General features: G+C 44.9%; 1 protein-coding gene across 3 annotated transcripts in view; it reads left to right on the top strand.

The window, feature by feature from the left end:
• NLRC4 (NLR family CARD domain containing 4) overlaps positions 1-1,874 on the top strand; it is a 40,954-nt gene extending 39,080 nt beyond the window's left edge. For all 3 annotated transcript variants that reach the window (XM_088477404.1, XM_088477405.1, XM_088477403.1), the window contains one exon: positions 1,384-1,874. In XM_088477404.1, coding sequence (XP_088333530.1) covers positions 1,384-1,715 — 332 coding nt within the window. In that variant the 3' untranslated portion in view covers positions 1,716-1,874. The remainder of the gene's footprint in view (positions 1-1,383) is intronic.
• Positions 1,875-14,297: the final 12,423 nt, after the last annotated feature.

The following is a 14,297-nucleotide window of genomic DNA, read 5'->3' as shown; positions in this document are numbered from 1 at the left end:
CTGAATTTACTGTATGTATACAGAGATAGAATTGTTTCAAATCAGAGACTAGATACAATTGTTTCAGATTTCCTCTTTGTGTCTGAGTAAAGGCCCCCATACATCTGCAATCTGAAAACCACAATTGAACAGTTTGAAGATTTGTTGTCCGATGTTAGGATTTCCCAATCTACAGTAGTAATCTGCACCCATACATTACAGATCTTTTTCAGTGATTTGCAGATCATTTTCAGCAAACACAGATCTGCCAATCTTTAAAAGGCCTTTAATTTTACTAGTAACGGTCTGCAAATCTGCTCATATTGTCCATACACCAGCAATCTACACCCCAATCCATCTGTGAAATCCAACATGTTGGAGAATCTGATTTAACAATTCCAGTCACTTTTTGGTTGCAAACTGCAGATATTTTTATACAATCATCTGTAAATTGCAGAAATGCCACAATTGATTGCTGATGTAACAAGATGCATTTGTATCAATTGGAGTGTTGTCTAGTTACTATGTGAACACTGATAATAAACATACACAGTGAAGATTTTCAATCCCTTGAGTTATAAAAGGGATCAATAATTGCATATTTAAACTAATGTAGGGCTGTGTATTCACATTATTGCCTCAATAAAATCATGTGATAATAACATTATCTATGCTAAACATTTAATAGCTGCCCCCAATCTTAAGGAAATATTGGTGGCTGCAGTATGCGCAGAACTCAACCATCGATAGCTAAAGCTTCAAAGATTTTCAAACAATGGTTTAAAACCATTGGTGGTCGATGGCCTCCACTACAGTATAACAGTAAAACTTGCTATTTTTATAATGTAGTGTCTTTAAAAAAAAAAAAACAGATAAAAAAAAATAAAATCATGTTGGATAAGTATTAAATAGATGTTCTTGGCCTAATACAATCATAGAAAACACAAGAATTTCTGAGCAGTATTTGAAATAAATATTAGTCAGTTAAGTGGTTAAAGGGGTCTGAATACTGGTGCCGAAATCCCGACCGGATCCCAACACCAGTATCCCGACCGCCGGCATCCCAAAGGTAAGTATCAGGGTGTTAGGGGTAGATTAGGGTTAGGGTGCGGGTTAGGGTTAGGCACTAGGGAGGGAGGGTTAGGGGTAGTGGTTAGAAAAACACTCACTGGTCTTCTCTATGGGTATCGGGATTGTGGCTGTCAGGATGCAGCTGTCGGTATTCTGACCAGCTCCATCCCGACAGCTGTGATTTCATACCCAACCCAGTTAAAGTTATTTATTTAGCCTTCATATGGAGATAAGCTTGTGAAGATAAAAAACTTTACACTGGACATAATTTTTCTGAAGAATCTGTATCATTAACATGAATCTGTTAACTATAACAATTCCTAACATTTACAGGTACTTACTTTAAGGAGAATTTTAAAAATCTTTCATATCTGGACCTATCACATAACCATGCAGGAGCTGATGGTTGGATTTCTTTAATTAACGCTCTCCGAAACCTAAAGAGCCTGAAACATTTTAATCTTAGTACAGAGGAAATCTTCATTCCAATTGGAGATGTTGTGCAGACTTTGTGCCGTGTAGTGGAGCTGCTTCCATTATTATCTTCATTGGAACTGAATAACTGGGAACTGGAAAATATGGACCTGGATAAAATGAAAAATGTAAAATTAACCTACATAAAAGGAGAAAGTTATGAGCAGTTTTTTCAAGTTCAGAAAACGTAACAGAATGGAAGATCCATCAATTTGAATGAACGCTGTAACATGACTAGTAATGCTGTTTAAAAAACAATTTGGAATCTTTCTTTACTAACATAATTGTTATTATATTTCAAACTCTGATGTAGTTTTTGGTTATTATGTTAAAAGCTACATGTAATCATGTGTGATTTGTTTTGTAGATTTTTTAGCAACAAATTATGCTAATTAATGTGGGATGTTTTAAAGTTAAACTCTGAAAAGTAATTAAATTTGTTTGTTTATTTAAAAAAAAACAAGTTATGTGCCTGTGGATCCAGCATTATCTGACACTATTCAAAATATTGGTGTTATCAGGAAAGTTCCTTAAACTAATAGAAACTTACTCACACATTGACTCTCACTCATAATCACTTTTTAATTAGTAAGGGCATTGGCACATGCAGGGGGGTTTCTGAGTACCCAGAACCCCCCCCCCCCCCAGACAGACTGGAGAGCAGGCACCATCTTCTTAAGCCCCACCTCCTTGCTGCAAAATGCCATGATTCGAGGGTCAATCAGGAAGAGGCAGAGCCAATCATGGCATTTTGTCACTAGGGGAAGGGGCCTAATGACATGCCAGGTTCCATCCTTATCAGGTCTACAACCCGCAGTTGCTGCAAGGCAAGTGTGTGTGTGTGTGTGTGTGTTTGTAATGTGTGTGACAAACAGTAGGCATGTGTGTGTAAGGTATGTGTGACATATTTATGTGTGTATTAGGGATGAGTGGGTTCGGTTTTCTGAAATACGAAACCCCCCGAGCCCCCCCGTTCTGAGCCGAATCCGAGTCAGGTTCGAGTTTTCCCGCCTGACAGATCTGAAATCGGGGCGAAATGTCATCATCCCGCTGTCGGATTCTCGCAGGTTTTGGATCCAATAAAAGGTCCCCGCGTCGGCGCCATTTTTCAATCCACCTGTGGACAGTGAAACAGGAGGGTGGGAGTTGTGCTGCTGTTGTCGTCCATAGGGGCCGTGTCCACTCCAAAGTTCATAGGGGCTGGCTGGGCTGTGTTGTGCAGTCTGTTGTCCATAGGGGCTGTATCCAATCCAAAGTCAATAGGGGCTGGCTGGGCTGTGTTGTGCAATGTCCCATAAAGGCTGTAGTCCTAAAGAGCTGCTATAGTGTTGTCCAGGGGGTGCTCTGTCCATCAGGGGTGCTCCCCCAAGAGCAAAAAAAAATAATTTGTTTGTGTGCGCTGTAGCCGCACATGCATCAACAAAGTTGCACCAAGCGTGAACCTGTGTCATAAGTAAAAGGCCAGCTTGCTCATCTGTTGAAGGGTGGTGTAACCTCAAAAGTGCCTGAAAATTTTTTTTTTGTGTTTGTGACTTATCTGCGCTGTAGCCGCACGTGCATCAACAAAGTAGCGCCAAGTGTGCACCTGTGTCATAAGTAAAGGGCCGGCTGGCTCGTCTGTCAAAGGGTGGTGTAAGCCCAAAGTGCACTCCAAAAAAAAAATAAAGAAATCTTTTTCTGCGTTTGTGACTTGTGTGCGCTGTAGCCGCATGTGCATCAACAAAGTAGTGCCAAGCGTGCACCTGTGTCATTAGTAAAGGGCCGGCTGGCTCATCTGTTGAAGGGTGGTGTAACCCCCAAAGTGCCTGATAAAAAAATTTTTGTGTTTGTGACTTATCTGTGCTGTAGCCGCACGTGCATCAACAAAGTAGCGCCAAGTATGCGTCTCAGTCATAAGTAAAGGGCCAGCTGGCTTGTCTGTCAAAGGGTGGTGTAACCCCCAAAGTGCACTCCAAAAAAAAAAATAAAGTAATCTTTTTCTGTGTTTGTGACTTGTGTGCGCTGTAGCCGCATGTGCATCAACAAAGTAGTGCCAAGCGTGCGCCTGTGTCATAAATAGAGGGCTGGCTGGCTCATCTGTTGAAGGGTGGTGTAACCCGCAAAGTGCACTCCAGAAAAAAAAAAATATTTTTCTGTGTTTGTGACTTGTGTGTGCTGCAGCCGCACGTGCATCAACAAAGTTGTGCCAAGCGTGCGCCTGTGTCATAAGTAAAGGGCCAGCTGGCTCGTCTGTTGAAGGGTGGTGTAACCCCAAAGTGCGCCTGAAAAAAATAATAATCTGTGTTTGTGACTTGTGTGCACTGTAGCCGCATGTGCATCAACAAAGCAGCGCCAAGCGTGCGCCTCAGTCATAAGTAAAGGGCCGGCTAGCTCGTCTGTTGAAGGGTGGTGTAAACCCCAAAGTGCCTGCAAAAAAAAATAATTCTGTGTTTGTGACTTGTGTGCATTGTAGCCGCATGTGCATCAACAAAGTAGCGCCAAGCATGCACCTGTGTCATAAGTGAAGGGCCGGCTGGCTCATCTGTTGAAGGGTGGTGTAACCCCCAAAGTGCCTGAAAAAAAAAAAATCTTATTCTGTGTTTGTGACTTGTGTGCACTGTAGCCGCATGTGCATCAACAAAGTAGCGCCAAGCGTGCACCTGTGTCATAAGTAAAGGGCCGGCTGGCTCATCTGTTGAAGGGTGGTGTAACCCCCAAAGTGCGCTGCAAAACAAAAATATAAATATTTTATCTGTGTTTGTGACTTGTGTGCGCTGTAGCCGCATGTGCATCAACAAAGTAGCACCAAGCGTGCGCCTGTGTCATATGTAAAGGGCCGGCTGGCTCATCTGTTGAAGGGTGGTGTAACCCCCAAAGTGCGCTCCAAAAAAAATAAAAAAATCTTTTCCTGTGTTTGTGACTTGTGTGTGCTGCAGCTGCATGTGCATCAACAAAGTTGCGCCAAGCGTGCGCCTGTGTCATAAGTAAAGGGCCAGCTGGCTCGTCTGTTGAAGGGTGGTGTAACCCGCCAAGTGCCTGAAAAAAAAAATCTTATTCTGTTTGTGACTTGTGTGCGCTGTAGCCGCACGTGCATCAACAAAGTAGCGCCAAGCGTGCACCTGTGTCATAAGTAAAGGGCCAGCTGGTTCGTCTGTTGAAGGGTGGTGTAACCCCCAAAGTGCGCTGCAAAAAAAATAAAAAAATCTTTTTCTGTGTTTGTGACTTGTGTGCGCTGAAGCCGCACATGCATCAACAAAGTAGCAGTGCCAAGGATGCCCCTTTGTGATAAGTAAAGGACCAGCTGGCTCTTCTGTTGAAGGGTGGTGTAGCCCCCGAAGAGCGCAAAAAAAAAATATTTTTTTTTTCTGTATTTGTGACTTGTGTGCGCTGTAGCCGCACGTGCATCAACAAAGTAGTGCCAAGCATGTGCCTGTGTCATAAGTAAAGGGCCAGGTAGCTCATCTGTTGAAGGGTGGTGTAACCCCCAAAGTACCTGAAAAAAAATATTTTTTTTTTTCTGTGTTTGTGACTTGTGTGCGCTGTAGCAGCACGTGCATCAACAAAGTAGCGCCAAACATGCGTCTGTGTCATAAGTAAAGGGCCAGCTGGCTCGTCTGTTGAAAGGTGGTGTAACCCCCAAAGTGCCTGAAAAAAAATAAAAAAATCTTTTTTTGTGTTTGTGTGCACCTTAGCCGCATGTGCATCTATATCACATAAATGTAGGACAAAAATTTCTCCAATAAAAATAAAATAAGGAAAGATCAAGAACCACTTCCTCCTAGTGGTGAAGCTGCTGCCACTAGTCATGACATAGACGATGAAATGCCATCAACGTTGTCTGCCAAGGCCGATGTCCAATGTCATAGTAGAGGGCATATAAAATCCCAAATGGCAAAGTTCAGGAAAATTACCTTAAAAAATAAATGTAAATTGTCTGAGGAGAAACGTAAACTTGCCAATATGCCATTTATGACATGGAGTGGCAAGGAATGGCTTAGGTCCTCCCCTATGTTCATGACTTGTGGTTCAGCTCCACATCACGATGGAAGCCCTCCTCCCGCTACAAAAATCAAATGAGTTAAGCTGACAAAAGCACAGCAAAGAACTGTGCTTTCTAATTCTAAGAGGATATCACAAATCCCCATGGAGAGTCCAAGTGTGGTGACGGTTGTGATGCCTGACCTTCCCAACACTGGACGGGAAGAGGTGGCTCCTTCCACCATTTGCACGCCCTCTGCAAGTGCTGGAAGGAGCACCCACAGTCCACTTGTTGATATTCAAATTGAAGATGTCACTGATGAAGTACAACAGGATGAGGATATTGGTGTAACTGGCGCTGAGGAGGAAGTTGACGAGGAGGATTCTGATGGTGAGGTGGTTTGTTTAAATCAGGCACCGGGGGAGACAGTTGTTTTCCATGGGGTGAAAAAGCCCATCACGGTCATGCCTGGGCAGAAGACCAAACATTTCACCTCTTTGTTCTGGAAATATTTCTATCAAAATCTGGACAACAGCTGCCTTGCCATATGTACCATATGTAAAGGTGGAATAAGTAGGGGTAGGGACGTTAACCACCTAGGAACATTCTCCCTTATACATCACCTGCAGGGCGTTCATGAAAAGTTACTGTCAAGTTACTGTCAACTTTTTTTCTTTGCATTATGTACTGTTTGGGGCCTAGTTTTTCAAACTGCCATCCTGTCTGCCACTGCAGTGTCACTCCTAGATGGACCACGTGTTTGTGCTGCCCACTCATGTCGCTTAGCATAGTCATGCAGCTACCTCGGTGCAACCTTTTGGCCTAAAAACAATACTGTGAGGTGTGAGGTGTTCAGAATTGCCCGGAAATGAGTGGAAATTAATGTTATTGAGGTTATAGCATAGGAATACAAAAACCCACAAATTCTGTGATTTTAGCTGTTTTATGCTTTTTTCCAAAAAAATACAGATCCAAAACACAAAACCCAGAACCCAAAACACGGAAGGGTGGCTTTGGCAAAACCAATCCAGATCCAAAACACGAAGAAAGATCCAGATCCAAAACCAAAACACAAAACATGAAAAGTGTCCGGTGCACACCCCTAGTGTATATAAATATGTATGTGTGTGTATGTATTATATATATATATTCATATATACACACATATATATACAGATGTAGCCATGCTCATTCATCCTGCGATGCAAGTGCATCACAGCATGGATGGCGTAACTGGTGTGCCCACATCTATGGATTGTGCGTATGCACATGCCTGCCATGGGCGAATGCCAGCTGTGTTTAATCGTGGATCGGTGAGAGCCGTGCTATGCCATGATGCGTGTGCCCATGCACACGCATCACGTCAATGATGTAACCAGCTAAATCCTGCATTTGCCCGTGCAGGGGCCTGTCAGTTTTCTGTTATAAAAATGATCAATTGTAGCTTCTTTTTCTTTTATTCCCGTCATCTCCTGGCTGCTCAAATCTCCTCCCTGGCCAACTCCCCCTTCATCTGGCCACCTGCCCATGCATCTTCATTCACATCCTCTTTTATTTAACACACACATTTCAAAATACTGTCAAACCCACAACTCAAACCTATCACTTTTCACATAGCAGTCACACGCTTTACACATTAAGCTATTTTCCCAAAACATTTCTGATGGCAGCCCTATACACAGCCACTTACATATAGACCTGGTGAGTTATACTGCATAATTATTGTGTATCATGACTGCAGCCATCAGATTCACATTGTATTTGGCAGTGACACCTGGATAACAGAGGGCAGTGAGACATGGAAGGAGAGTAGTGCTTTAGCTGGAACTAGTGAATTCAGCGCTCCCTTGGCACAAAATGGAATATAAGAAAGGTGACAGTGGGGTAAATGTCTAAAGCAGTGAAAAGACTGGAGAATTTACCCATGGCAACCAGTCAGCTCTTACCTTACCTATTTTTTTATAAAATGTACTTGATATATGCAATCCAAAGTTGATTGGTTGCCATGGGCAACTTCTCCACTGACACACTTCTCCACTCTTTTCACTGCTTCATACATTTACCCAATTGTGAAGTGCAGTAAAAGGAGTGCTGCTAAGAAGAGGATGGGGGAGAGTACCCCTCCAAACAGAGCAGGACTGTCTTAGAGAATACCAGAAAAGCTGAGAAGTGCTTGTGAGAGAATGTGTAGAATGGACTAGTGCAGAAGTTAAGCAGCAAGGACAGGGTCACCGTAGATGGGAAGAGCAAGTACTGATTACCCGGGCCTGGACTTGCTGAAGGGGCCTTGCAGGGGGCCCCGGGTCTGCCTCCCCCCTGCCTTTCTGACTCTAGTTGCATGAACAAACAGAATAATGATAAGAATAATGTTTTCCTGGACAAGGGAAATTCAAGAGGGAAAAAAATACTTTATGTTACATTTTACTCCCTTCTCATTCAGGCAATGTTTTGAAAGAAAGGACTTAGAGGAAGAAATTATATTCAACGGATAATTCATAGCTGCACCAGGCAGGGCCTCAGCTAGGGGGGAAATTGGGGGCACATGCCCCGGTAGTTGAATTTAAGGGGGTGCGCATGCTGCAGAGGGGGCCGGGTGGCAGCAGGTGTGTATTTGAAACTGTACAACCGCACCTGCAGCCAGCCGCCAGCAGCCCTTGAAAGACACAGCACCACGCTCTGCCATCATTCTAATCACACTTGGCCACTTGTGCTGGTCACGTGCCAATCAGAGCTCACAGACCAGCAGCTACTTAGAAGCGGCTCTCGACCGGCAGCACATTAGAATGACAGTGGTGGGCGCTGTTGCTGTTTCTTTCAAGAATGGGGCAGGGCTGCGGGGCGAGCGTGCGGCTTCAAATGTAGAGCTGCTAGGCTGCTATCGGAGGAGGGGGACAAGGTGAGAGGCTGAGGGATGTGGGCAATAATGTTGTAAGGTGAATTACTGTGGCATAATGTGTAAGGGGCATTGCTGTGTATGGCATAATGTATAAGGGGAATTGCTGTGTGTGGCACAATGTATAGAGGGCATTACTATTTGTGTGGCTTAATGTATAATAGGCATTACTGTGTGTGGCATAATATATAAGGGACATTACTGTGTGTGGCATTATGTATAAGGGGCAATACTATGTGTGGCAAAATGGTGTAAGGGGCATTACTGTATGTGACATAACGGAGGGTGGTGCCAAATGACTGCCTTGCCCCGCGTGATATAACTCCTAGTTTCAGCCCTGGCAGTAGGTAATAGGTAGTGCAGAGAAAACAGACCCTTTCACTTGTTGCTGATCTGGATGAAGTGTTTGCTATGCGTGCGTGTGAAAGGGAGAAGCTAACAGCGAAAGTAGGGGCCATGCACTGCAATAATAGACAGCATGGCCACAGCTTGTGTGCTCACTATTTTATTAATTTCCCAGACTTTAACTCCCAGTGATCCAGAACACATGCATCCCTTATTCTGAGACTAAAGCTGGGAGCAGGAAAGACAGGCCATAGAAATGGTACCACCTCCACCCACTAAAGTTAAGCCTCTAGTGGATTTCCATAGACAGCATGTAGGATAAAATATCACTGCAATTTTCACTATTTAACTCCATGTGCATTTGATTCTTTCTTGCCATTAAGATGGCTTTTTGCAGTAAATGTCTCCGCAGATAGGGGTTTGGCTGGCCAATGATCTATGGAGTGGGCTGAAGGCCAACCAACAGTCTCTGGAGCGATCTCTTGAGTCACCTGAAGGCAGCTGAATGATGACCAGCTGTCTCTGGTGTGGACTGGAGGCCAGCCAGTGGCATCTGGAGTGGACTGGAGGCTTGCCAGCAGTCTTTGTATCAGTAATATGGTTTATTTAGAATTGTTGACTTAATAGAGTCCCCCTACCTACTTGTGTGTCTCCAGTACCATCCACCTGTGTGTCTCTAGCATCCCCCATGTGTCTCTCCAGCACCATCCTACTGTGTTCCTCTAGCACCATTCCCCTGTGTCTGTCCAGCAACATCCCCCTGTGACTTTCCACCACCACCCTATGTCTCTCCAGCACCATCCCCTTGTGTGTCTCTAGAATCATTCCCCTGTGTGTCTTTAGCACCACCCACTGTGTCTCTCAGGCACCATCATGCTGTTGCTCTCCAGCACCATCTCCTCTGTTTCCCTAGCACCATCTCCTATGTGTCACCAGCACCATCTTATCTGTGTTCCCAACTCCATCTCTTCTGTGCCACCATCACCATCACATCTGTGCCCCAAGCTCCATCTCATCCCCAGAATCAGTTTTTCTGTATTGTCAGTGCCATCTTCTGTGTCCCCAGCTAAATCTGCTCTCCCCTATCCACATCTTCTGTGTCCCCATTTACTTGTCCTCTAACCAGAGCCATCTTCTGTGTCCACAGCTGATCTCCTCTTCCCCAGCACCATCTCCTGTGGACCCAGTACCATCTACTCTCCCCCAGTACCATCTCTTGTGTCTTGGCCCTGTCAGTGTGAGAGTGGTGCCTGGTCATTGTGATAATGTGTGAGTAGAACCTGGTCTGTGTGAAAATGTGTGATCATCCTGGTGTATGAGAGTGCATGAGTGGATTCTGGCAAATGTGAGAGTAGCCTATGGTCAGTGTAATAGTGTGTGAGTGGTCCTTGATTGGTGTGAGCATGTGACAAAGCCAGCATGACACTGTGAGCGCAGGCAGGCATGACCACCTCCCCACCAGTGTACATGGTGCTTAAGGCCACCACCTGCTGCCTGGCCTGGAGGTGGCAAAGATGCAAATGCAGGGGGAGCTTCAGGTCTGCAGCTTCTACCCCAAACACTACAGCGGGGTGCTGCAGGTTGTGCTGTCCATGTGGTGGGACGATGGGCTGCAGGAAGACCCGGTGAGTAGGGGATCAGAAAGGGGTGAGCTGATCGATGAAGCACAGTCATCAAGGCTGGTTCCAGGGGAGGGGTCAGCACCATAAAAAAAATAAATGTTGGCTTCACCCACATATATGTCAGGAATGGCTCCAATCAGCACTGCATCACATATTTAAAAATAAATAAATAAATAGAAATAAATATTTCAGTGGCCTCAAAATGGTCCAGCCCCCTGGGAAAACTTCCAGTAAGGTCTTCGGCCAATCTTCCCCTGACGATGTCCCCCTCAACCTATATGAAAAATGCACCAGAAGATGACTTGTGCCCTGTCAGAACTGTGTATATAATAACAATGAAATATATAAATAACACACCCACTAGTCTGGTGGAAAGGCCATAGCATAGTTGCCAACCTTTTGGTCGGCACTGCAGGGGGCATAGTTTGATGGCTCTGGGGATGGCAATGGGTGGGGCTCAGTGGAGTAGAGCAGGTATGGGCCATGATAATGCAACCACATCATTCTAGCCCCACCACCACTATGCAATGCCATTGTGGAGCAGGGGACTGAGCCACGATGACACGATTCAAAGCAAATTGCATTTTTAGCCATCTGTGCCACCCACTTTATTAGGAATGTGGGCAGCCTCTGCCAGATGGTACTAGCTCTCAGAAGACTTGCAATTTTTGGAGCATACAATCAAAAAAGAAGAAAAAAGATTTGTCATAATATGATGCACTAATTTAAAATATACATTTTATTAGTGTTTACTAAAATTGGGACATAAATCAATAAAACAGTGAAATATATAAATAGATATGTGTTATAAAGCAAAGGAATTGGTGAATAAAATAATCCAAGCCACTCTGCGCTTGCACCCTGACTGGGCTAGCGATATATTACAGGTATCAATGTTATAATATCTATATTTATATCTCTCTGATGTCAGTGAAATGTGCATTGGCTAGTACCGGCCACACAGCGCGTCTCTCCTGACTGTGTTTATGTATTAATATGAGCATGATGTGAAGAGCTATAACAAATTAACACTGTATAGGGTTTTAGTGCACAGCGCAGGGATGACTGTTGGGATTGTGATTGTATGCCGGACAATTTATTGAGCTGGAGATCCAGCATGATCCCGCTGTCTAAATTTAACATCAGATCAGCCTGAGAAAGCAGATGTTGGTTCTGTGAAATGTGTTGCTAAATAACCACTGATTGGTACTCACCACTTTTGCATTGATAGCAATATGTTAATATTTTTTTTCTTTTATATTTATATTAGGGGTGAGCGGGTTCGGATTTCTGAAATCCGAACCCCCCCCGAGCCCCCCCGATCCGAGTCCGATCCGAGTCAGGCTCGACTTTTCCCGCCTGACTCGGATTCTGAAATCGAGGCAAAACGTCATCATCCCGCCTTCCGAGTCTCGCGGGTTTTGGACCCTATATAAGGTACCCGCGTTGGCGCCATTTTCTCACTCGGCTGTGGACAGTGAAGAGGGAGGGTGGGAGTTAGGGCTGGCTGGGCTGTGTAGAGTAGTGTAGTGCAGAGTAGTGTTGTGCTGTGCTGCGCTGTGCTGCTGTTGTCCATAGGGGCTGTGTCCACTACTTCAAAGTCCATAGGGGCTGGCTGTGTTGTGCTGTGCTGCTGTTGTTAATAGGGGCTGTGTCCACTACTTCAAAGTCCATAGGGGCTGGCTGGACTGTGTTGTGCAGTCAGTTGTCCATAGGGGCTGTGTCCACTCCAAAGTCCTGTGCAGTGTCCCAGTCCTAAAGGGGTGCAGTAGTGTTGTCCAGGGGGTGCTCTGTCCATCAGGGGTGCTCCCCCCAAGTGCTAAAAAAAATATATTTTTTCTGTGTTTGTGAATTGTGTGCGCAGTAGCCGCACGTGCATCAACAAAGTAGTGCCAAGCGTGCGCCGGTGTCATAAGTAAAGGGCCGCCTGGCTTGACCGTTAAAGGGTGCTGTAACCCCCAAAGTACACTCCAGTCCAAACCAAATCAAAAAATATTTTCTGTGTTTGTGAATTGTGTGCGCAGTAGCCGCACGTGCATCAACAAAGTAGTGCCAAGCGTGCGCCTGTGTCATAAGTAAAGGGTCGGCTGGCTTGACTGTTAAAGGGTGCTGTAACCCCCAAAGTACACTCCAAACCAAATAAAAAAATATTTTCTGTGTTTGTGAATTGTGTGCGCAGTAGCCGCACGTGCATCATCAAAGTAGTGCCAAGCGTGCGCCTGTGTCATAATTAAAGGGCCAGCTGGCTTGACCGTTAAAGGGTGCTGTAACCCCCAAAGTACACTCCAAACCAAATAAAAAATTTTTTTCTGTGTTTGTGAATTGTGTGCGCAGTAGCCGCACGTGCATCATCAAAGTAGTGCCAAGCGTGCGCCTGTGTCATAAGTAAAGGGCCAGCTGGCTTGACCGTTAAAGGGTGCTGTAACCCCCAAAGTACACTCCAAACCAAATAAAAAAATTTTTTCTGTGTTTGTGAATTGTGTGCGCAGTAGCCGCACGTGCATCAACAAAGTAGTGCCAAGCGTGCGCCTGTGTCATAAGTAAAGGGCCGCCTGGCTTGACCGTTAAAGGGTGCTGTAACCCCCAAAGTACACTTCAGTCCAAACCAAATAAAAAAATATTTTCTGTGTTTGTGAATTGTGTGCTTAGTAGCCGCACGTGCATCAACAAAGTAGTGCCAAGCGTGCGCCTGTGTTCCATAAGTAAAGGGCCGGCTGGCTCATTTCTTAAAGGGTGGTGTAACCCACAAAGTGCACTAGTCTCCAACAAAAATAAAAAATTATTTTCTGTGTTTGTGTGCGCCTTAGCCGCACGTATATATCAATATAACATAAATGGAGGACCAAACTTTCTCCGATAAAAATAAAATAGGGAAAGATCAAGAACCACTTCCTCCTAGTGCTGAAGCTGCTGCCACTAGTCATGAGATAGACGATAACATGCCGTCAACGTCGTCTGCCAAGGCCGATGCCCAATGTCATAGTAGAGGGCACATACAATCCCAAATGACAAAGTTCAGGAAAATGACCTTGATAAAAACATTTAAATCATCTGAAGAGAAACGTAAACTTGCCAATAAGCTATTTACGACACGGAGTGGCATGGAACGACTAAGGTCTTTCCCTATGTTCATGACTAGTGGTTCAGCTTTACATGACGATGGAAGCCCTCCTCCCGCTAAAAAAATCAAACGAGTTAAGCTGGCAAAAGCACAGCGAAGAACTGTGCGTTCTAAGAAGATATCACAAATCCCCAAGGAGAGTCCAAGTGTGGTGGCGTTTGCGATGCCTGACCTTCCCTGCACTGGACGGGAAGAGGTGGCTCTTTCCACCATTTGCACGCCCCCTGCAAGTGCTGAAAGGAGCACCCACAGTCCACTTGCTGATATGCAAATTGAAGATGTCACTGTTGAAGTACAACAGGATGAGGATACTGGTGTAGCTGGCACTGAGGAGGAAGTTGGCAAGGAGGATTCTGATGGTGATGTGGTTTGTTTAAATCAGGCTCCGGGGGAGACAGTTGGATGAAAAAGCCCATCACGGTCATGCCTGGGCAGAAGACCAAACATTCCACCTCTTTGGTCTGGCAATATTTCTATCCAAATCCGGACAACAACTGTCTTGCCATATGTACCATATGTAAAGGCGAAATCAGTAGGGGTAGGGACGTTAACCACCTAGGAACATCCTCCCTTATACGGCACCTGCAGCGCGTTCATAAAAAGTTACTGTCAAGTTCAGACACTTTGGCTCAGACAGTAAGCAGTCCAGGGTCACCTAAATCCCTTTTTCCTGTTTTATCCAAGGAATCGGTGGATGAGGAGGATGAGGACGACATCTTGCCTCCGTAGAACCAGTTTGTGCACGAAGAAAGATCCAGATCCAAAACCAAAACACAAAACACGAAAAGTGGCCGGTGCACACCCCATATATATATATATATATATATATATATA

The sequence above is a fragment of the Taudactylus pleione genome, unplaced genomic scaffold (assembly GCF_031769625.1).
Source record: "Taudactylus pleione unplaced genomic scaffold, aTauple2 ptg000201l, whole genome shotgun sequence".
NCBI classification, from domain to species: Eukaryota; Metazoa; Chordata; class Amphibia; order Anura; family Myobatrachidae; genus Taudactylus; species Taudactylus pleione.
The sequence above is the reverse complement of the archived record's forward strand: the minus strand, read 5'-3'. Positions and strand labels throughout refer to the sequence as shown.